The 24,051-nt window shown below is 41.6% G+C and overlaps 1 protein-coding gene across 1 annotated transcript; it reads left to right on the plus strand.

Annotated features, from left to right (window-relative positions):
• Positions 1–1,412: 1,412 nt before the first annotated feature.
• On the plus strand, positions 1,413–23,474 carry RGN (regucalcin). The gene is made up of 7 exons (XM_082865194.1): positions 1,413–1,521; positions 3,360–3,540; positions 5,613–5,795; positions 18,787–19,002; positions 20,511–20,642; positions 21,005–21,159; positions 21,841–23,474. Exons 2-7 carry the CDS (start codon positions 3,372–3,374, stop codon positions 21,889–21,891), a joined length of 906 nt encoding a protein of 301 aa, XP_082721320.1. The 5' UTR covers positions 1,413–1,521; positions 3,360–3,371; the 3' UTR covers positions 21,892–23,474.
• Positions 23,475–24,051: the final 577 nt, after the last annotated feature.

Below are 24,051 nucleotides of genomic sequence, written 5' to 3' on the forward strand. Positions count from 1 at the left end.
CAAGTTCTTACTTTTCTACCGATGGTTTGGGCTCTTTGCCAGATTTTTCCCAGCTGGATGTGTGGCTTTCGGAGGTTCCTCACTTTGTAGACTTCCTTCCCACACGTAAATGGGGACATGGGAGAGTAGTTGTCTTAAGTACCTCCTGGTGTGAAGGCGAAATAATTGAGGCCATAAACACCAGTTATTCTAAGTACTGACCGTAAACTGAACTGAGATTGCTCCAGCCATCTCCTGCCTGTGCCTTTAGGTATTGATTTCTGGTTCTTCCTCCTCAGTGAATTAAAGGAAATTAGAATGCCACAATGATTGTGATTTGAGTGCGATTTGATAGTGCAGATGGCAAAGAATGGGACACTTGATTGAGAGATATAAATAATGAGGTAACACTGACCTTGGATTCAACACATACAATAAAATGCATAAATCTCAAGCGTGGCACTGGATGGTTTTTGACAGTACATACACCTGTGCAACTCACGCCTCCATCAGGTTACAGAACAGCTCCATCACCCCAGAAAATTCCCTCAACTCCCCTTCACAGTTAATACCTGACTCGCATCCCTCAGGAGCAACCACCATTCTGTTTGCCTCCCTCCCTTAATTTTATTTTTTAATGTTTTAAACTTGTGGGTTATTTAGAGAAAGTATGGATGGTCAGGTGGCAGAGCCAGGAATGCATTTAGGCTCTCAATGGAGAATGTGAAACTGAGTGCAGTTTAGGAATATTTATTCCACAGGATTTTTTTTTTATTGAGGTATAGTTGATGTACGTTTCAGATGTACAGCATAGTGATTCACAATTTTTAAAGTTTATATTCCACTTATAGTTATTATAAAATATTGGCTATATTCCCTGTGCTGTACAATATTTCCTTGTATCTTATTTATTTTATACATAGTAGTTTTTGCCTCTTACTCCCCTACCTCTACCTTGCCCCTCCCCCCTTCCCTCTCCCCACTGGTAACCACTAGTTTGTTCTCTGTGTCTGTGAGTCTGCTTCTTTGTGTTATATTCATTAGTTTGTTGTATTTGTTAGATTCCATCTATAAGTGATATTACACAGGATTTCTCTTTCTCTGTCTGACTTATTTCACTAAGCATCAAATAAAGCCTCTCCTCTTGCCCCACCAAAAACGTTTTGCAATAGTTGGCCTCCAGTTGACTCTTCTCCACTAGGAAAATAGGATTTGTTTAACTGTTTGAACTTTCCTTTTGAACCTGTTTGTGTTTAACCCGACCCTCGACCCAATCTCTCGGTGAGGCATTTGGATAACTTTTTTTGGTTAAGTCAGAGATTACGTTTAGCTATCCGTCCAAACTCCAAAGCTTAGGTTCACTGGGCTCCAAGCCTCTATCCCACCTCCCTGCCCCGGCGGGCTTTGCTGGATTCTTCCTGCCGAGGAGGAGGGAAGGCGTGGAGGGAATCGGTTCCCACCCACAGCCCCGGCCGGGTGACTCTCCACCGCGGGCCCTGCTCTGCCACCTGACCTCTGAGCCACCTGCAAGTCATCAGGCTGGTGAGTGCCCTGCTCAGGCCGGCCTCCCCGCCCCCTCCCTGGAGAGGGGACATCTGGCGACAGCCAGCCCCACCCCCAAACCCGCGCGGCTGAAAGGAGACCGACCCCCTCTGCCACCCGGGGACCCGCGCCCCGCTCGGCCGGCCGGGGCTGGGGAGGAGGCGGGCACAACCTTCAGCTTCCCCGCGGCACCCTAGGCCGCGGCTGCGCCGCCAGCCAGTACCGGGCCCCGCGCCCGCACAGGTGGCCCGAGCAGAAAAGGGACATTTGCCAGACACCCCCTCCCCCCGGCTTGCACCACGGAGCGTGGGGTTAAAAGTTGCGATTGCAAAAGTCCTGCGTCTGATCTTGGGCCTTATCTCAGATTGACAGCAGGAAGGCCTTTAGAACCTCTGCCAATTTTTAACAGCCAGTGAGGACTGCAAATGCAACAGCGCTGGCAGGCAGCATTTGAGGACGATTTGAGCTGTGTTTCTTAAAAAAAAAAAAAAAAGCGATTTCTCGAAGGTAATATTAAACCAAAGATTATTTTCCCCTACCATTAATTTGCCCATCCATGTGTGGGACCAGTGACTTCAAATCAGATAATTGTCAAGGAGAAGGGTGAAGATGCAGGCAGTTTTGATCACCATCAGGACACAGTCTGGGAAAGAGAGAATGCTCTTGAAAGTTGTCTGTCTTTCCTCTCCCACGTGGGTTTCTTAAGTAAGGATTTTTTCTTTTCTGATTATTTTTCTTTTTCTTCTACCTGTTCGCTGGTCACAGCCTCTGGCCTAAAGTCCCAGCATAGAATGTTCCTGCCTATGGAGTTCAAGACTCCTTGCCAAACTGGCATGGTGCCTTCCTAGGCAGCAAGAAATAGCTGAGGGGCTGTCATTTCCTACAGTGGTGCCCCAACAATGTCCTTTTCTCCCCCCTTTCCATTGTCTGAATTTGAAAATGGATGTTATAGAGAACAGACTGGTGGTTGCCAAGGTACAGGGGGCTGGGGGAGGCATGGAGTGGGAGGTTGGGATTAGCAGATGTAAGCTTTTATATATAGGATGGATAAACAACAAGGTCCTACTGTATAGCACAGGGAACTATATTCAACATCTTATGATAAACCATAATGGAAAAGAATATATTAAAAAAAGAATGTGTGTATATATATATATATATATATATATATATATATATAAACTGAATCACTTTGCTGTACAGCAGTAATTAACACAACATTGTAAATCAACTATACTTAAATTAAAAAAAAGAATATGGATGTTATTTCTACTTTAGTGTATTATCACTGATGAACTGCATTTCGAAAAATGCAGTTCAGAAAAGTGCAGAGCAGGAAGATTGGCCTTTGGGCCGTTAGAGAAGGAAATCAACACCATGCAACGGATGGGAAGGGCAGCAGGAGAAGGATGCTCAGAGGGCCACCAATGAGGTAGTTTCCCACCCCCTGACCCGCCTTGGGGGCTTGGGTGCTGGCATAAAGGCAGCCTTGCCTTGTAGAAGCAGCCAGCTCTCTCTGGGGGTCACTAGCGCCAAGGTGTGGATGTTGGAGTGTTGCTTTTTCTCTCTCTCTTTTTAAGAGAAACCTTGAAGAAAAAAAAAATCACCGGTAAGTTGATTGAAGATGTCTTGTGTTATGGCCTATCAGCTCTTTCTTCATTTTTATCTGTCTCCTCCTGCCACACTGCGTATTTTGTTCTGATCTGGGGAAAGTGTGTCCAGCTTTTCCAGTTCTGATTTTAAAAACTCAATCTGTATTGGGATCTTACCAGCGTCTTAGGTGTTTTGCTGAATTTGCTCCATGCAATGACATTTCACTTTATCTCTGTTGTCTTCAGTAAATCTCTCCCATGACAATGTCTTCCGCTAAGATTGAGTGTGTTTTGCGGGAGAACTGGCGCTGCGGTGAGTCTCCAGTCTGGGAGGAGGCATCCAACTCTCTGCTCTTCGTAGATATTCCTGCAAAAAAGGTTTGCCGGTGGGATTCGCTCAGCAAGGAAGTGCAGCAAGTGACCGTGGGTAAGGATGAAGGATGGGCTTGGATCTGCCCAGACAGCCATCTCTTCCCTGGGGAGGCGCGGTCACCTAATGTGTCATTCCTCCGGAACCTTCTTGTTAAAGCGTACTGAATATGCTTGAAAACTGTTGGATTGTCATCCTTTCTGTGTCCCCCACTTTGACCCAGGGGTAAAATCTGGATGGTCAATACTTTCCTCTTCCCCTGCGGGTGCCGGGCAACATTCCCCATTATGTTTTAGATGGTGAGTCACGGTAGGATCTTTCCTTCATACCTTCAGTTAACAGCCGTGAAAGTTGGAGACCCGGTTTGTGGCACAGCAAAGGTTATCTACCTTGGGTCAGGCCAAGGCCTTAATTTGAAAAACAAAATAATAATAATAACAACAGATATATCCCCTCTTTGTGCAAAGAGGAGCTTTTGGACTTAGAAAGCATTAACCGGGGCTTTCTGTTCACTGTTCAAAACAGGATTCACAAAGGAATTTCGAGTGCATTGGAGTATGATTCTGTTGATGGCCCTATGATTTCCCATGGAGGGGTTTATCACATTTTATGGCCCAAGGATATGGGCTTGACTAGAGATAAAGAAGTTTCTTCTTTTCATTATTGTGTTCCTGGGAAAGAGATACCAGGAATTCCTGTGACCTCAGGACACACTCAACCCAGAACTGGGGACCTTTTTTTCTTAGATGAGAGGGAACAGCTTTTAATTCACTCACGGACATGACTGTGGCTCGAGGCAAAATGACTGTGACCCACTGTGATCAGACTTGGGGGAGGGACCCATCACCTTCCCTAGTCTCTCTTTCCCAATATGCACACATTAGGGATATATTCCTACCCCTAATCTTCAAAACAAAAACAAAACAAACAACCCCCCCACAAACCCTGGGAAGGGCTTGTGGTGTCCACAGCATCTTAAAAGCTAACAGAAGCCTCAGGCCACAGGTTGGGATCCCTGATGAGGATATGACGCTCCTACTAGTGTCTTGCACATTCCCTGGGACCCTCCACGGCTCCAATCAACTTCTGCACGGGGCACCAAGCGTCTTGCACTGAATAGATGCTTAGGAAATGTTTTCACAATAAAGTCTGTCAATTTGTTTCCTGTGAGTACTCACCATGGTAATCAATCTCTCCACTTAAAAAAAGTTTCCTTATATGTGGAAAAATGTTAAACCCAGAAAACCTAAAATTTAAATATACAAAATATAGTAGTATAAGGAAGACGTGATTTTTTAAATCATTGCATCTACATTTCTTTTTTTTTTTTTTACTATTTATTTTTATTTATTTGGTTGTGTCGGGTCTTAGTTGCGGCAGGCGGGCTCCCTAGTTGCGGCTTGCCGGCTCCTTAGTCGCAGCACGTGGGCTCCTTAGTTGCGGTATGCATGTGGGATCTACTTCCCTGACCAGGGAACGAACCCGGGCCCCTGCATTGGGAACGCAGAGTCTTATCCACTGTGCCACCAGGGAAGTCCCTCTATTATTTTTTAATCATGCTTACTTCCAAAAAAGGATTTAAGAAACAATTTTCAATTAAATACATACAAAACAGGGTACCTTTAACAAGACAAGTCCTAATTAAAAAAAAAAAAAAAAGACAAGCCCTGTACTTGAGGGAGAGAGAGATGTCACAAAACCCAGCTGCTGGAACTAAACACAGTTTGTGTCCCTGCATTTCCTGAAGATCAGGCAAACTGAGCATTGCTTGCTCTGTGACAACTGCCCTGGTTTACACACCACCCCCTTAGGAACCTCTCCTCTGAACTTGCTGTGGCATCTGCCCCAGTGTATGGTGGCTGCTGTGATTTGACTTCTCTGCTTCTCCCGCTAGACTCGGAGCTTCCAGAGGAGTTGGGTTTCATTCATCTTTACATCCATGCTGCCCGGAACAGCACACGGAGTTCATGGTCAACGAATATACTGGGTTATGTAACCTTCACTGTTCAACAGAGAGGAGGGAGCACTCCCCTTGTCAAAAGAGCTGCAACCTCTTAGAGATGCCGGGTGGCGTGATGGACACAGTGTGACTACTGGCTGCCCCCTGACTGCTGCTTTTACCTCTGCAGATGCCCCAGTCAGCTCTGTGGCCCTTCGCCAGTCAGGAGGCTATGTCGCCACAGTTGGAACAAAGTTCTGTGCTTTGAACTGGGAAGATCAATCAGCAGTTGTCTTGGCCACAGTAGATAAAGACAAGAAAAACAATCGATTCAATGACGGGAAGGTGGATCCCGCTGGGAGATACTTTGCCGGTATGGTTTACCTTTAGCACCTACTTACTGAGCTTTGGGGAAGACCAGAATGTGACTTACAAAAGCCTCACAGCTGCAGTAGTAAAATAAGTGTTCATAACGGGTCTGGGGTTCTTCTTTCATTATTACTTAAGTCACTTGTATCAAAAAAAAAATCCCATGAGAAAAACTTCATAGATATCCCTTTCAACTGTTGTCTCTAGCAGACTAAAATTTGTATTGTATTTTTGTAGTTTAAATGAGTTTTTTTTAACATCTTTATTGAGGTATAATTGGTTTACAATGGTGTGTTAGTTTCTGCTTTATAACAAAGTGAATCAGTTATACATATGTTCCCATATCTCTTCCCTCTTGCATCTTCCTCCCTCCCACCCTCCCTATCCCACCCCTCCAGGCGGTCACAAAGCACTGAGCTGATATCCCTGTGCTATGCGGCTGCTTCCCACTAGCTATCTACCTTATGTTTGGTAGTGTATATATCTCCATGCCTCTCTCCCGCTTTGTCACAGCTCACCCTTCCCCCTCCCCATATCCTCAAGTCCGTTCCCCAGTAGGTCTGTGTCTTTATTCCTGTCTTACCTCTGGGTTCTTCATAACATTTTTTTCCCTTAAATTCCATATATAAGTGTTAGCATACGGTATTTGTCTTTTTCTGACTTACTTCGCTCTGTATGACAGACTCTAGGTCTATCCACCTCATTACAAATAGCTCAATTTCGTTTCTTTTTATGGCTGAGTAATATTCCATTGTATATATGTGCCACATCTTCTTTATCCATTCATCCGATGATGGGCACTTAGGTTGATTCCATCTCCGGGCTATTGTAAATAGAGCTGCAATGAACATTTTGGTTCATGACTCTTTTTGAATTATGGTTTTCTCAGGGTATATGCCCAGTAGTGGGATTGCTGGGTCATATGGTAGTTCTATTTGTAGTTTTTTAAGGAACCTCCATACTGTTCTCCATAGTGGCTGTACCAATTCACATTCCCACCAGCAGTGCAAGAGGGTTCCCTTTTCTCCACACCCTCTCCAGCATTTATTGTTTCTAGGTTTTGTGATGATGGCCATTCTGACTGGTGTGAAATGATATCTCATTGTAGTTTTGATTTGCATTTCCCTAATGATTAATGATGTTGAGCATTCTTTCATGTGTTTGTTGGCAGTCTCTATATATTCTTTGGAGAAATGTCTATTTAGGTCTTCTGCCCATTTTTGGATTGAGTTGTTTGTTTTTTTTGTTGTTAAACTGCATGAGCTGCTTGTAAATTTTAGAAATTAATCCTTTGTGAGTTGCTTCATTTGCAAATATTTTCTCCCATTTTGAGGGTTTTCTTTTGGTCTTGTTTATGGTTTCCTTTGCTGTGCAAAAGCTTTGAAGTTTCATTAGGTCTCATTTGTTTATTTTTGTTTTTATTTCCATTTCTCTAGGAGGTCGGTCAGAAAGGATCTTGCTGTGATTTTTGTCATAGAGTGTTCTGCCTATGTTTTCCTCTAAGAGTTTGATAGTTTCTGGCCTTACATTTAGGTCTTTAATCCATTTTGAGCTTATTTTTGTGTATGGTGTTAGGGAGTGATCTAATCTCATACTTTTACATGTACCTGTCCAGTTTTCCCAGCACCACTTATTGAAGAGGCTGTCCTTTCTCCACTGTACATTCCTGCCTCATTTATCAAAGATAAGGGGACCATCTGTGCCTGTGTTTATCTCTGGGCTTTCTATCCTGTTCCATTGATCTGTCTTTCTGTTTTTGTGCCAGTACCATACTGTCTTGATTACTGTAGCTTTGTAGTATAGTCTGAAGTCAGGGAGCCTGATTCCTCCAGCTCCATTTTTTGTTCTCAAGATTGCTTTGGCTATTCGGGGTCTTTTGTGTTTCCATACAAATTGTGAAATTTTTTGTTCTACTTCTGTGAAAAATGCCAGTGGTAGTTTGATAGGGATTGCATTGAATCTGTAGATTGCTTTGGGTAGTAGAGTCATTTTCACAGTGTTGATACTTCCAATCTAAGAACATGGTATATCTCTCCATCTATTTGTATCACCTTTAATTTCTTTCATCAGTGTCTTATAATTTTCTGCATATAGGTCTTTTGTCTCCTTAGGTAGGTTTGTTCCTAGATATTTTACTCTTTTAGTTGCAATGGTAAATGGGAGTGTTTTCTTGATTTCACTTTCAGATTATTCATCATTAGTGTATAGGAATGCCAGAGATTTCTGTGCATGAATTTTGTATCCTGCAACTTTACCAAATTCATTGATTAGCTCTAGTAGTTTTCTGGTAGCATCTTTAGGATTCTCTATGTACAGTATCATGTCATCTGCAAACAGTGACAGCTTTACTTCTTCTTTTCCGATTTGGATTCCTTTTATTTCCTTTTCTTCTCTGATTGCTGTGGCTAAAACTTCCAAAACTATGTTGAATAAGAGTGGTGAGAGTGCGCAACCTTGTCTTGTTCCTGATCTTAGGGGAAATGCTTTCAGTTTTTCACCATTGAGGATGATGTTGGCTGTGGGTTTGTCATATATGGCCTTTATTATGTTGAGGAAAGTTCCCTCTATGCCTACTTTCTGCAGGGTTTTTATCATAAATGGGTGTTGAATTTTGTCAAAAGCTTTCTCTGCATCTATTGAGATGATCATATGGTTTCCTCCTTCAATTTGTTAATATGGTTTATCACATTGATTGATTTGCATATATTGAAGAACCCTTGCATTCCTGGAATAAACCCCACTTGATCATGGTGTATGATCCTTTTAATGTGCTGTTGGATTCTGTTTGCTAGTATTTTGTTGAGGATTTTTGCATCTATGTTCATCAGTGATATTGGCCTGTAGTATTCTTTCTTTGTGACATCCTTGTCTGGTTTTGGTATCAAGGTGATGGTGGCCTTGTAGAATGAGTTTGGGAGTGTTCCTCCCTCTGCTGTATTTTGGAAGAGTTTGAGAAGGATAGGTGTTAGGTCTTCTCTAAATGTTTGACAGAATTCGCCTGTGAAGCCAACTGGTCCTGGGATTTTGTTTCTTGGAAGATTTTTAATCACAGATTCAATTTCATTGCTTGTGATTGGTCTGTTCATATTTTCTATTTCTTCCTGATGCAGTCTTGGCAGGTTGTGCATTTCTAAGAATTTGTCCATTTCTTCCAGGTTGTCCATTTTATTGGCATAGAGTTGCTTGTAGTAATCTCTCATGATCTTTTGTATTTCTGCAGTGTCAGTTGTTACTTCTCCTTTTTCATTTCTAATTCTATTGATTTGAGTCTTCTCCCTTTTTTTCTTGATGAGTCTGGATAATGGTTTATCAATTTTGTTTATCTTCTCAAAGAACCAACTTTTAGTTTTATAGATCTTTGCTATCGTTTCCTTCATTTCTTTTTCATTTATTTCTGATCTGATTTTTATGATTTCTTTCCTTCTGCTAACTTTGGGGTTCTTTTGTTCTTCTTTCTCTAATTGCTTTAGGTGCAAGGTTAGGTTGTTTAATCAAGATGTTTCCTGTTTCTTAAGGTAAGATTGTATTGCTATAAACTTCCCTGTTAAAACTGCTTTTGCTGCATCCCATAGGTTTTGGGTCGTCGTGTCTCCATTGTCATTTGTTTCTAGGTATTTTTTGATTTCTTCAGTGATAACTTCATTATTAAGTAGTGTATTGTTTAGCCTCCATGCGTTTGTATTTTTTACAGATCTTTTCCTGTAATTGATATCTAGTCTCATAGCATTGTGGTCCGAAAACATACTTGATACAATTTCAATTTTCTTAAATTTACCAAGGCTTGATTTGTGACCCAAGATATGATCTGTCCTGGAGAATGTTCCATGGGCACTTGAGAAAAATGTGTATTCTGTTGTTTTTGGATGGAATGTCCTATAAATATCAATTAAGTCCATCTTGTTTAATGTATCATTTAAAGCTTGTGTTTCCTTCTTTATTTTCATTTTGGATGATGTGTGCATTGGTGAACGTGGGGTGTTAAAGTCCCCTACTATGAATGTGTTACTGTCGATTTCCCCTTTTATGGCTGTTAGTATTTGCCTTATGTATTGAGGTGCTCCTATATTGGGTGCATAAATATTTACAATTGTTATATCTTCTTCTTGGATCGATCCCTTGATCATTATGTAGTGTTCTTCTTTGTCTCTTCTAATAGTCTTTATTTTAAAGTCTATATTGTCTGATATGACAATTGCTACTCCAGCTTTCTTTTGGTTTCCATTTGCATGGAATATCTTTTTCCATCCCCTTACTTTCAGTCTGTATGTGTCTCTAGGTCTGAAGTGGGTCTCTTGCAGACAGCATATATATGGGTCTTGTTTTTGTATCCATTCAGCCAATCTGTGTCTTTTGGTGGGAGCATTTAGTCCATTTACATTTAACGTAATTATCGATATGTATGTTCCTATTCCCATTTTCTAAATTGTTTTGGGTTCGTTATTGTAGGTCTTTTCCTTCTCTTGTGTATCTTGCCTAGAGAAGTTCCTTTAGCATTTGTTCTAAAGCTGGTTTGGTGGTGCTGAACTCTCTCAGCTTTTGCTTGTCTGTAAAGGTTTTAATTTCTCCATCAAATCTGAATGAGATCCTTGCTGGGTAGAGTAATCTTGGTTGCCGGTTTTTCTCCTTCATCACTTTAAATATGTCCTGCCAGTCCCTTCTGGCTTGCAGAGTTTCTGCTGAAAGATCAGCTGTTAACCTTATGGGGATTCCCTTGTGTGTTATTTGTTGTTTTTCCCTTGCTGCTTTTAATATGTTTTCTTTGTATTTAATTTTTGACAGTTTGATTAATATGTTTCTTGCAGTGTTTCTACTTGGATTTATCCTGTATGGGACTCTCTGTGCTTCCTGGACTTGATTAACTGTTTCCTTTCCCATATTAGGGAAGTTTTCAACTATAATCTCTTCAAATATTTTCTCAGTCCCTTTCTTTTTCTCTTCTTCTTCTGGAACCCCTATAATTCGAATGTTGGTGTGTTTAATGTTGTCCCAGAGATCTCTGAGACTGTCCTCATTTGTTTTCATTCTTTTTTCTTTATTTTGCTCTGCAGTAGTTATTTCCACTATTTTAAATTCCAGGTCAATTATCCATTCTTCTGCCTCAGTTATTCTGCTATTGATCCCATCTAGAGTATTTTTCATTTCATTTATTGTGTTGTTCATCGTTGTTTGTGTCATCTTTAGTTCTTCTAGTTCCTTGTTAAATGTTTCTTGCATTTTGTCTATTCTATTTCCAAGATTTTGGATCATCTTTACTATCATTATTCTGAATTCGTTTTCTGGTAGACTGCCTATTTCCTCTTCATTTGTTAGGTCTTGTGGGTTTTTATCTTGCTCCTTCATCTGCTGTTTGTTTTTCTGTGTTCTCATTTTGCTTATCTTACTGTGTTTGGGGTCTCCTTTTTGCAGGCTGCAGGTTCGTAGTTCCCGTTGTTTTTGGTGTCTGTCCCCAGTGACTAAGGTTGGTTCAGTGTGTTGTGTAGGCTTCCTGGTGGAGGGGACCAGTGCCTGTGTTCTGGTGGATGAGGCTGGATCTTGTGTTTCTGTTGGGGAGGTCCACGTCTGGTGGTGTGTTTTGGGGTGTCTCTGGACTTATTATGATTTTAGGCAGCCTCTCTGCTAATGGGTGGGTTAGTGTTCCTGTCTTGCTATTTGTTTGGCATAGGGTGTCCAGCACTGTAGCTTGCTGGTCGTTGAGTGAAGCTGGATGCTGGTGTTGAGATGGAGATCTCTGGGAGATTTTCGCCATTTAATATTATGTGGAGCTGGGACGTCTCTTGTGGACCAGTGTCCTGAAGTTGGCTCTCCCACCTCAGAGGCACAGCACTGACTCCTGGCTGGAGCACCAAGAGCCTTTCATCCACACGGCTCAGAATAAAAGGGAGAAAAAGTAGAAAGAAAGAATTAGTAGAAGTAGAAAGAAAGAAAGGAGGGAGGGAGGGAGGGAGCAAGGAAGGAGGGAAGGAAGGAAAAAAGAAAGAAAGAAGGAAGATAAAGTAAAATAAAGTAAGATAAAATATAATAAAGTTATTAAAATAAAAAATAATTATTAAGAAAAAAAAACGGACAGATAGAACCCTGGGACAAATGGTGGAAGCAAAGTTATACAGACAAAATCTCACACAGAAGCATACACATACACACTCACAAAAAGAGGAAAAGGGGAAAAAATTATAAGTCTTGCTCTCAAAGTCCACCTCCTTAATTTGGGATGATTCGTTGTCTATTCATGTATTCCACAGATGCAGGGTATATCAAGTTGATTGTGGAGCTTTAATCCGCTGCTCCTGAGGCTGCTGGGAGAGATTTCCCTTTCTCTTCTTTGTTCGCACAGCTCCCGGGGCTCAGCTTTAGATTTGGCCCCGCCTCTGCGTGTAGGTCACCGGAGGGCGGAGGGCGTCTGTTCTTCGCTCAGACAGGACGTGGTTAAAGGAGCCGCTGATTCGGGGGCTCTGGCTCACTCAGGCCGGGGGGAGGGAGGGTCACGGAGTGCGGGGCGGGCCTGCGGCGGCAGAGGCCAGCGTGACGTTGTACCCGCCAGAGGCGCGCCATGCGTTCTCCTGGGGAAGTTGTTCCTGGATCCTAGGACCCCGGCAGTGGCAGGCTGCACAGGCTCCCCAGAAGGGGGGTGTGGATAGTGACCTGTGCTCACACACAGGCTTCTTGCTGGCGGCAGCAGCAGCCTTGGCGTCTCATGCCCGTCTCTGGGGTCCATGCTTTTAGCCACGGCTCACGCTCGTCTCTGGATCTCCTTTAAGCAGCGTTCTTAATCCCCTCTCCTCGCGCACCAGGAAACAAAGAGGGAAGAAAAAGTCTCTTGCCTCTTCGGCAGCTCCAGATTTTTCCCCGGACTCCCTCCTGGCTAGCTGTGGTGCACTAACCCCTGCAGGCTGTGTTCACGCCGCCAACCCCAGTCCGCTCCCTGCGCTCTGACCGAAGCCCGAGCCTCAGCTCCCAGCCCCGCCCACCCCGGCGGGTAAGCAGACAAGCCTCTCGGGCTGGTGAGTGCCGGTCGGCACTGATCCTCTGTGCGGGAATCTCCCCGCTTTGCCCTCCGCACCCCTGTTGCTGCGCTCTCCTCCAGCTCCAAAGCTTTCCGCTCCGCCACCCACAGTCTCGGCCTGTGAGGGGGCTTCCTAGTGTGTGAAAACCTTTCCTCCTTCACAGCTCCCTCCCACTGGTACAGGTCCCGTCCCTATCGTTTTGTCTCTGTTTTTATCTTTTTTCTTTTTCCCTACCCAGGTACGTGGGGAGTTTCTTGCCTTTGGGGAGGTCTGAGGTCTTCTGCCAGCGTTCAGTAGGTGTTCTGTAGGAGTTGTTCCACGTGTAGATGTATTTCTGGTGTATCTGCTAGTGTTGGAGGTTCTCCTGCAGAGGCAGGGGGTGGCTGTGGCTCACCGTGGGGACAAGGACACTGGCAGCAGAAGTTCTGGGAAGTACTCCTTGGCGTGAGCTCTGCCAGCGTCTCGACATTGCCATTTTTGAAGACTACAATCTCGCCCAACTCCCCTCTTTTTTAACAGAACTTTCCTCATGTTTTTGCGTCTAATTTTTCCTTGTGATTAGATTGATGCTATATATTCATGGCTGGAATCACTGCATAGGTGCTGTTCTGTCCTTCTCGGGGTATCCCATCTGGATACCATCTGTCCCTCATTGGTGATGTCAGTTTTGATCACCCAGTTGAGGTCTTAGATTTCTCTACTACGTAGCTACTATTTTTAAATTGCAATTTATAAGCAGTTTGTGGGGTCTGTTAGTGATCTATTGCTGTGTTACAAATTACCCTGAAATTTAGTGGCTTAAAATAACAAACATATATTATAGTTTCTGAAGGTCAAGAACCTGGGTCTGGCTTGGCTGCATGGTTCAAGGCTATGTCCTGAAGTTGCAGTCAAGCTGTTGGCTGGGGCTACAGCCTTGGAGGGAGCTGGAGTCTCTGAAGCGGCCTGGAGGATCTGCTTCAAATCTGACTTACATGGCAGGCAGTTGGCAGGAGTCTTCATTTCCTTACTGTGTGGGCCTCTCCATAGGACTGCCCGGGGCATGGCCTCCCCCAGAGCCAGTGATGAGAGGCAGAGAGAGAGAGAAAGAGAGAAAGCCCAAGATGGAAGCTACAGTCCTATTATAACCAATCTCAGAAGTGACATAGCATCACTTCTGCCATGTGCTATTGGTCACAAAATTATGGAGGGGACTAGACAAGGGTGTGAATACTGGGAGGCAGGGATCATTATGGGTCAACTTAGAGGCTGGCTACAACATGGGGAGATACTTTAAGTCCAAGCAAATATCCTGGTCCTCATCAAAATATCTTCCTTAGCTTTTACATTCCTTGATGATTCTCACTTGAAGCCATCTTTATTATGATGGCTGCAGAATGACTTATATACAGATTTAAATGAATTTTAACTCTAAGTTTGAAATTAAATAATGCATTTCACATTTAGTTCTCATTTAGCTCCCATCCTAACAACCCTATAGTTAGCCAAAGTTGATTCTAAATCCCTGCTGTTTCCACCTCCCCACTCTTCCCCTCACATCATCAGCCATGCTGTCCTGGCTCCATTCTCTTTCTTTCTTTCTTCCTTTCTTTCTTTCTTCCTTTCTCTTTCTATCTCCTTCTTTCTTTCACTGTGCTGGGTCTTTGTTGCGGCACGCAGGATCTTTAGTTGTGGCATGTGGGATCTTTTAGTTGCAGCATGTGAACTCCTAGTTGTGGCATGCATGTGGGATCTAGTTCCGTGAGCAGGGATCAAACCGGGGCCCCTGCATTGGGAGCACGGAGTCTTAGCCACTGGACCTCCAGGGAAGTTCCTCCACTCACTTTCAACATGGAAGGTAAGATCTGAGCAGGTGGTGTGGATTGTTTCCCATCTTCCTGGACTTTACACAACCACAGATCTAGTCCAGGACAGGTTGAAAGATTAAAGATGAGAATCCATTGGAAGCCCTTCTGCCAGTAATTTCTGCAGGATGAAGAAATATGATTGGATACTCTACCTCCTGTTGAAGTTGATTTTCTCTCTCCCTTATGGCTAGAAGTTTACAGCTCTGTGGCACTTGGTGAGACAAAATTAAAATGCCCTCAGAGGCCTGAGTTCTTAGCCTGGAGTCCCCAATTCTTAACCTTTGCCCTCTGGAGACCCCTTAAAATTGTAGGCATCAGTGTGCCTACATACTGGTCATGTGCATCTGTCAGAAGCACCTGAGAAACTTTTTCTAGAGAGAGTTTATAGATTTCAGCAGGTGTTGAGAGCTGTCCCTGGCCCAGAAAAGGGTGGGGTCATCTGATAGTCTGGATGGGGGTCTCTTAGTGGTGGGTAGTACCCTAAAGGTGTCCCAACACCCAAGGTCTCACCTGTCTGGGCTCACTACTAGATAATGATAAACCAGGGCTCCAGTTTCTTTCCCACTAAGGAAGAGCCCTTTCTAAGCAGTGGGGGATCCACATTCATGTTCCAGGCATCTCCTTCTGTGAGGCAGATAGTGGGGGAAGGGGGTGGGTGGGGGTGGAATAGAAATAATAGAAACAAGCCCAACTGCCCTATAGCAAAAAAACAAGGAGGGAGGTCTGGCTTGCTGTTCAGGCTTCCCAGTTTCAGTCCATTTTCCTCTAACTCACTCTTCTTTCAGATAGAGCATGTTATAGTAAATGAGCTTTCCGATTTCTTCATTATGTTAAATTCTGCTCTATCCTCTGAGATCACACTCAAGTCTAAGTGCATATTCCATGGGCACATGAGAAGAATGTGTATTCTGCTGTTGTTTAATGGAGTGTTCTCTATAAATGTCACTTAAGTCCAGTTTGGTTAATGGTAGTCAGTTCTTCTATTTCTTTGCTGATTTTCTATCTACTTGAGTCTATTACGGAGAAAGGGATGCTGACATCTCCAACCGGAATTATGGATTTGTGTGTTTCTCCTTTCAGTTCTGACTTTTGCCTTGTGTATTTTGAAGGTCTGTTGTTAAGCACATGCACATCTAGGATTATTATGTCTCCTTAGTGAAATGACTATTTTCACAATATGTAGTTACTCCTATTTATCCCTGGTAGTTTTCTTTGCTCTAAGTATATCTTGTCTGATACTAACATAGCCTCTACAGTTTTTTTAAATTAATATTTGCATAGGATAGGTCTTTTCCCATCCTTTTACTTTAAAGCTACCTATGTCTCTTATATTTGAAGTGAATTTCTTATAGACAGCATATAGTTCTATTTTCAAAAAGTTTATTCTGACATTATCTTAATTGATGTGTTTAGATTATTTACATTTAATGTAATTATTGATATGCTTTGAGTTAGGTCCACCATTTTATTATTTGTTTTCTCTTCTTTCCCTCTGTATTTTTTGTTACTCTGTTTCCCCTTTCCTGCCTTCTTTTAGGTTATTTGAATATTTTTTAGAATTCAATTTTAATTTACTTATTGTGATTTTTCACTATATCTCTCTGTATAGTTTTTTAAGGGCTCCTGAATGGATTACAAATGTATAGTTAACTTTTCACAGTCTGTCTAGAACCAATATTTTACCACTTCAATTGACAATCACCCATTTATGTCATAGTTGTCTTTATATACATAGATTTAAAATCCCATCAGAAAATGTAATTTTTGCTTTCGATCATCAGAAATATTTTAAGGAACTAAAAGGAAGAATAGTCTATTATATTTACTCATATACGTGCTATTTCTATTGCTCTTTCTTCATTCCTGTTGTTTCTTTTGGTATTTCCCTTCTGTCTGAAGAATTTCCTTTAGCAATTCTTTTAGAACAAGTCTGCTGGCTATAAATTCTCTTAGTTTTACTTCACAGGAGAATGTCTTTATTTCACCTTCATTCTTTAAGGATATTTTCACTTGATATAAAATTCTAGGTTGACACATTATTTTTCTTTCAACAAATTAAAAATGTATCACTTTCTTCTGACCTCCACAGTTTCTCATGAAAAATTAACAGTCATTGAAATCATTATTCTCCTATATGTTGTATGTATGTCATTTTTCTTTCATTAATCTTAAGGATTTCTATTTAACTTAAGTTTGGTTGTTTGTTTTTTGGGGGTTTTGTTTGTTCTTTTTTTTTTGCCATGCCACATGGCATGTGGCATCCTAGTTCCCTGACCAGGGATCAAACCCATGCCCCCTGCATTGGAAGCATGGAGTCCCAACCACTGGACTGCCAGGGAAGTCCCTATTTAACTTAAGTTTTTAGAAATTTGATTATGATGTGTCTGGGTATAGGTTTCTTTGGGCTTATCCTGTTTGGGGTTTGCTCAGCTTCTCAAATATATAGTCTTATGCTTTTCACCAAACTTGGAGAGTTTTGAGCCATTACTTCTTCAAATATTTTTTGGCCCTGTATTCTTTGTCCTCTTCTCTAGGAATCTAGTGACACATATGTTAGCTCTTTTGTTGTTGTCCCACAGGTCCCTAACACTCTATTTTTTTCAGTCTTTTTTTCTCTCTGTTGTTCAGATTGGATAATTTCTTGATCTAGCATCAGATACATTGACTCTTTCCTCTGTCATCTCTATTCTGCTATTGAGTCCATCCAGTGGGTTTTTTATTTCATTAATTTTATTTTTCAGTTCTAAAATTTTCACTTGGGGATTCTTTATATTTCTCCTCCTTTGCTGCTATTTTGAGTTTTGTTTTAAGACTTTGCAGATCGTTCATTTGAGCATTTTTATAAGAATTGCTTTAGTCTTTGTCAAGTAATTCCAACATCTGTGCCATCTCACTGTCTGCCTCTTGATTCGTTTTCCTATACGACTTGAGATTTTCATGCTTCTTTGTGTTGCCAAGTAACTTTGGATTGTATCCTGGACATTTTGACTATTACCTTATGAGATGCTGGGTCTTGTTTAAATCCTATGGAGAATGTTGATATATTCGTTTCAGTAAGCAATCTGTATGTTTACGTTCAGATCACAAGTTCCACTTTCCACAAGTTCCTACTTTCTATTAGGTGCCATTAGGTGCGCCACTCAGTGGTCAGTCTGAGACCTAGAAGGAGTTCTATCCATTAGCTCCATTCTCCAAATCTTTAGCATGCTAATTAGAATCAGATCCATGCATGTACAAACAGATGAGCCCAGCAGATCACAAACAACTTTATGGGGTTGCATTCCTGAGCATCATCCCTCTTCTAGTACTTTCCAGCTTCCTGTAGCTCCTTTTCATTCCTCCAGTCAGAAACCACCCACTTCTATGACTGTTCTGCCTCCAGGGCCAAGTGGCAGGAGGGGAGAGAGAGAGAGAGAACATGAAAGCAACGGTGTTTGATCTGCCCTTTTGTCCCTGCAGCTTCACTAAATGCAGAGGAATGTCGCCTTCCCTCAGAGTTTTGATTCCTGTAGTTTCCTTTTGCTGACCTCTTTCTGCCTTTGCTACCCTCACTGCAGAATTGCCTGGGGGCTGGTGCATGAGAAGATGGAGAAAAAGGAGGAGAAAATAAGCAGGGGGTTTCTTCCACTCTCTCTCTGAGCCGTAGGAGTGTTTTCTGCTCCTTGCGCCAGATCTAGAGATTTCTCTCGGACCTCTTTCTGCCTGCACCATGGTGCTCACTTCCAAGTTTCAAGCTGGGTTGAGTTCAGGCCAGGACATACTAGAGGATAAAATGGAGAGCTCAAGAACTCGCCACCAATTAGGTGATACTTCAAATTCTGTGTTCTTCTCTGAGCCGCCTGATAATTCACATTGCAGAGTTGTCAAATAGCTACGCCATGCATTTTGTCCAGGTCTTAGAGTTGTGCTCAGTGCGAGAAAATGAGTTTGGTGCAGATGTCTGGAACCAGAACCTCTCAAGGTAGTTTTAATTTGCATTATAAGCAAGGTAGTTGTCATTAAAAAAAAAAACCCATAGGACCCAGATTGGGATTGTATAATAATTTCCTTGATTTCATCACAGGGAAGGAGTCCTGGTGAGAGAAGATGGTCCAGTGCATGGGCGGGATGCTGTGCAGCTGAGCTCCATACTCTTTGGGTTTTGTAGGTACCATGGCTGAGGAAACAGCTCCAGCAGTTCTGGAGCGGCACCAAGGGTCCCTGTACTCCCTCTTTCCTGACCACCATGTGGAAAAGTACTTTGACCAGGTGGACATCTCCAATGGTTTGGATTGGTCTCTGGACCACAAAATCTTCTATTACATCGATAGCCTGTCCTACTCGGTGGATGCTTTTGACTATGACCTGCAAACAGGGAAGATCTGTATGTACTTTTTCATTATTTTTCTTAATATTGCTGATATTTTTTTCATATGCATATGACTAGCAGGCTGCCTCGCCCTTAACCCATTTGAAAAGGTCCTTACTTTTCAAACAAAGAACTGCCTAATGTTATGATTCCAATATTGTAATGATTACACAGACTTGACTCTGCTGCCAGTCAAGCCATGGCTCTCAGCACAACTAAATATGGCCACAGTTTGCATAATATGGCTAGATCCTTAATCCTTTTTCTTGCAACCATCACTAGAAAGAGGCTCACTGTAAAACGGATCCTGTTCTACCAGCTGGTGCTTAAAGGCAAATAGTATACAGCAGAATGGGACAAAAGAACAGAAAATTAGAGTTTGGGGTTGATATTTCTTATTTGTACTTTAGTTAACTATAGGCAAGTACTTAAAGACAAATTAACAACCTTTCAAAATGGAAAAGTAAAAAAAGTAGTTGCAGATTGTTCAACTCCACCAACGGATCTAAATGAGCCATAGTTGGAAACTGGGAGGGAAGGAATTATTGGAAAGAATTTAAAAAGGAGTGCTTGAAACTTTCATGAAAGGTGCCAGACCACAAGAGCAAAACCAATCATAAAAATGACTTGAAAAAAATCATGAGTCTCATGTAGATTTAATCAGAGGCTAAATATTCCAGCACAGATGTTTTGCTTTGAAATATGTAGTGCTCTTTTTCATGACTGTTTTTACCCACTTTACTTACACATGGTTTTAACATTTTTCCCCTTATACCTCAATCTGATTACTGTAATGACCTGGATTTTGTAGTGTAATGTTCCTCTGGATTTTGATGCTTGTTTTTTGTATATTATGATTCCCTTTAAGGCCGGCCAGTTGGTTTCAGAATACCCCTCTTTTCAGAAACAAGCTCTTCTAATATTTAGATAAGGTGATTTTGGAGCATTTAGTTGGGCAGAAACAGAACTCATACACCTTGTTAGTTTTTGTGCGTGAACTGTTGGCAGCTCAAACCTGGGCCCTTGGCTGTGAGAGCGTGGAGTCCTAACCACTGTACCACCAGGGAATTCCCCAAAGTAGGCATTTTTGGAAGAAAAACAGCAAAGGTCTAACCACAGACTGAAGTGTGTCTGAGGTGGGCATGCAGGGCTTCAGTTCAGGTCCCTCAAAAATATCTTTTGTTACTTTATTAAGAATTCTGCTTTCTTTTTTCTCTCCTCCTCTGAAAGCCTAGGTAGCTGTGTCTGTACCCAAACTAAAGGGAGTGAATCCACCCCAAATCCTACAGTACAAATCCTTTGTTGAGGGGTGCCCACTCATGTTTTTAGACATTTTTAGAGTTAGGAATCCTCCTGAATCATCCCGCCTGGGGTACCCATTTGCCAGACACTGGATAAGCAGAAGCGATCAGTATTTATAATCAACTTGATTGCTCATTGTTTAATGCTCAGTACTGAGTGGCCTGTGGTTTGGGGGTGTGTGTGTGGTTGGTTTGTCTGTTTGTTTGTTTTTTTAACCATAGCCAACCGCAGAAGTGTTTACAAGCTGGAGAAAGAAGAACAAATCCCTGATGGAATGTGTATTGATGTTGAGGGGAAGCTCTGGGTGGCCTGTTACAATGGAGGAAGAGTGATCCATTTGGATCCTGAGACAGGTAGGCCCACAGCAGAATGGAAAAACCCCGCCATGTCTAGAAAACACCAGACACTAGGGGCCAGAGAAATTTCATTACTAATAAAGTTATATAGAGATATATTCAAAGGTCTCAATTGGATGATTTTGGAAAATAAAGGCCAAAGATATAGCCCAAAATGTTATAGTCAGAACTCTTTTTCCTGTAGAGGTAAATCTTTTTTGCCCAGAAGAAATTGTCAGGGAAGGTAGGTGAAATACCTGGGCGAAGTCTGACCTCCAAATCTTCTTTGAACTTTCCTATTGCTCCACAAGGGGTCCCGAAAAGTTGTGCGGGTGGAAATTTGCTAGAGCTAGACTTAAATGAAATATTTGGTGACCTAGGGAAAAGACTCCGAACTGTGAAGTTGCCTGTTGTTAAAACAACCTCATGCTGCTTCGGAGGGAAGGATTACTCTGAAATGTATGTGACCAGTGCCCGGGATGGGATGGACCCCGAGGGTCTACTGCAGCAACCTGAAGCTGGTGGAATTTTCAAGGTGATCTGGCTATATCTTTTATTTTGAGGGTGAGGTGGGAGATCTTCGGTTAAGTAACTGAATGATTGGTGCTTTTTCATACTTCCCAAATACAATTGTATTTGGCATTTAAGCTCATCATGCTAGACTTAAAAACATTTTATTGAGATTTTCTAGACCTGAAGTCCAGGACAATGTGTTTAGCCCACTTTGTACAGTGCTTTAAAATATTTTTTTGCTTCAGTGGTGTTTGAAATTCTATAAATCAGTAGAATAGGCTTGGAAAACCAGTGTTTGAAACACATTTATAAGATTAGTTGATTGTTTTGATGTTGCAAGAATATTTTCAGGTTCTTAACTTTTTTTGGCAGTGAAATAAACACTGATAAGAGTTATAGATCTCTTGAGCTGAAAAGAAATGTAGAAATCATCTGGCGCAAACCCCTTTCTTAACAGATGGGAAGAAGATAGAAATAAATTCAGTTTTCAATCCTAGTTGTAAATGGTTGCTAGTTGAATTATTATCTATGTGAATAATTGGGTTGGACCATAAATACCTAATCAAATAGTTCCTTTTTATTATAGGAAACAAAACAAGGATAATAGGTGGCTAAATATATTATTGTGGATCATAAAAATGTTTTTGGAGAATACTTGTGAATTACCTTGTATCAGAGTTTCTCTCTTTTCTTTTTTTAACAGATAACTGGCCTGGGGGTCAAAGGAATTCCTCCCTATCCCTATGCAGGATGAGTGACAGGCCTTCCTTCATAGTGGAAGAGACTTAGAAGACAACTAGAAAATTCTGGTGCTGAAATTTCAGTCTAGTTACAAAAAAAAATGAAACAATGATATTAATAGGATTAAATTTTTAATTACAATTTTTAAAACATAGAGCATATTTAACAAGGGGTGACAGGTGGTTTTGATAACATACTATAAGGCCTTCTGCAAAAGTGCTATAGAAATATAGAGGTGTTCAACCGTCAACCAGCCTCTTGATTCTTTGCAAATTGCTGGTGGAATCAGGGAAGGGGGAAGGAACCATATTTGTTCTTTACTCTGCATTCGATACTTACTATACCTAAAGCTTTAAAACATTAATAAATAGTAGTCTGGTAATGACTTGCTATGATTATGTTCCTTTTTATTTTCATCATAATCTTATAAAATATGCTGCAGTGCCGACCTACCTTCATATTACTTTTCCTGTATGTTATTTTACAAATTAAAATATTGCTGGAGGATAAGAATCAAACATTTTGGCAAAATCTATGGTTCCGACTGCCACCTAGTAGATGTAATGTATCACTTTGGAAAGAATACTTTAAAAAATAGCCTTATTGGGGCTTCCCTGGTGGCACAGTGGTTGAGAGTCCGCCTACCGATGCTGGGGACACGGGTTCGTGCCCTGGTCCGGGAAGATCCTACATGCCGCGGAGCGGCTGCGCCCGTGAGCCATGGCCGCTGGGCCTGCGCGTCCGGAGCCTGTGCTCCGCAATGGGAGAGGCCACAACAGTGAGAGGCCTGCGTACTGCAAAACAAAAAACAAAACAAAAATAGCCTTATTGAGTTATAATTGACCTACACATATTTAAAGTGTACAATTTGATAAGTTTGACATATATATACACATTAATGAAACCAACACCTCAAGTAAGATAATGAATCTATCCACTACCCCAAGATTTTCCCTGTGTCCCTTTGTAATCCTTCCCTTTGGTCCTTCTGTATGCCTGCCCCCATCCCCAGGAAACCACTGATCTGATTTCTGTCACTATAAATTAGCCTTAAAATTGGGTACTGTGATTTCTCCAACTTTGTTTTATCAAAATTGTTTTAGCTCTTTTAGTTCCTTTGGCCTTCCATATAAATTTTAGAATCAGCTTGACTATATCTACAAAAAAATCCAGGGGCAATTTTCATTGGAATCGCTTTAAATCTGTAGAACAATTTGGAGAGAATTGGCATCTTTACGATTTTGAATCTTCCAACCCATGAACATGGCATGTCTTTCCAATTATTTAAGTCTTCTTTGATTTCTTTCATCAGCATTTTGTAGTTTTCAGCATACAGATTTTTGTTTTGTTCTGTTTTTGTTTTTGGCCGCACCATGCAGCATGTGGGATCTTAGTTCCCCGACCAGGGATCAAACCCCCGCTCCCTGCAGTGGAAAAGTGGAGTCTTATCCACTGGACCGCCAGGGAAGTCCCAAGCATACAGATCTTGTACATGTTTTGTTAGGTTTACATCCAAGTATTTCATTTTCTGGAGCTATTGTGTTATTATTATTTAAATTTTTTGTTTCCAGTTGTTCATTGCTCATTTATGGAAGTATGATTGGTGTTTGTAGCTTGAATTTGTATCTAATGACTTTGCTAAACTCACTTATTAGTTCTAAGAATATCTCTATAACTTCTCTGGAATTCTTTGGATGTATAATCATGTCTTCTGTAAGTAGACAGTTTTATTTTGTCCTTTCCCATATGTATATTTTAATTTCTTTTTCTTACCTTATTGCACTGACTAAAACTGCCGGCATTACGTTGAATAGGAATAGTAAGAGTGGATATCATTGCCTTGTTCCCAATCTTAGGAGAAAAGCATGCAGTCTTTCTTCAGTAAATATGATGTTAGCTGCAGAATTTTTTGTAGATGCCCTTTCTTAGGTTGAGTAAGTTCTCCTCTAGTCTAGTTTGCTGAGAGTTTTTATTAGTAGTAGTATTTTGGTTTTTTATTTTATTTTATTTATTTATTTTTTATTTACTTTTGGCTGCGCTGGGTCTTCCTTGCTGCACACGGGCTTTCTCTAGTTGGGGCGAGCAGGGGCTACTCTTCATTGTGGTGCACAGGCTTCTCACTGTGGTGGCTTCTCTTGTTGTGGAGCACAGTCTCTAGGCGTGTGGGCTTCAG

Source organism: Leucopleurus acutus, assembly GCF_964270905.1.
Source record: "Leucopleurus acutus genome assembly, chromosome: X".
Classification (NCBI taxonomy): Eukaryota; Metazoa; Chordata; class Mammalia; order Artiodactyla; family Delphinidae; genus Leucopleurus; species Leucopleurus acutus.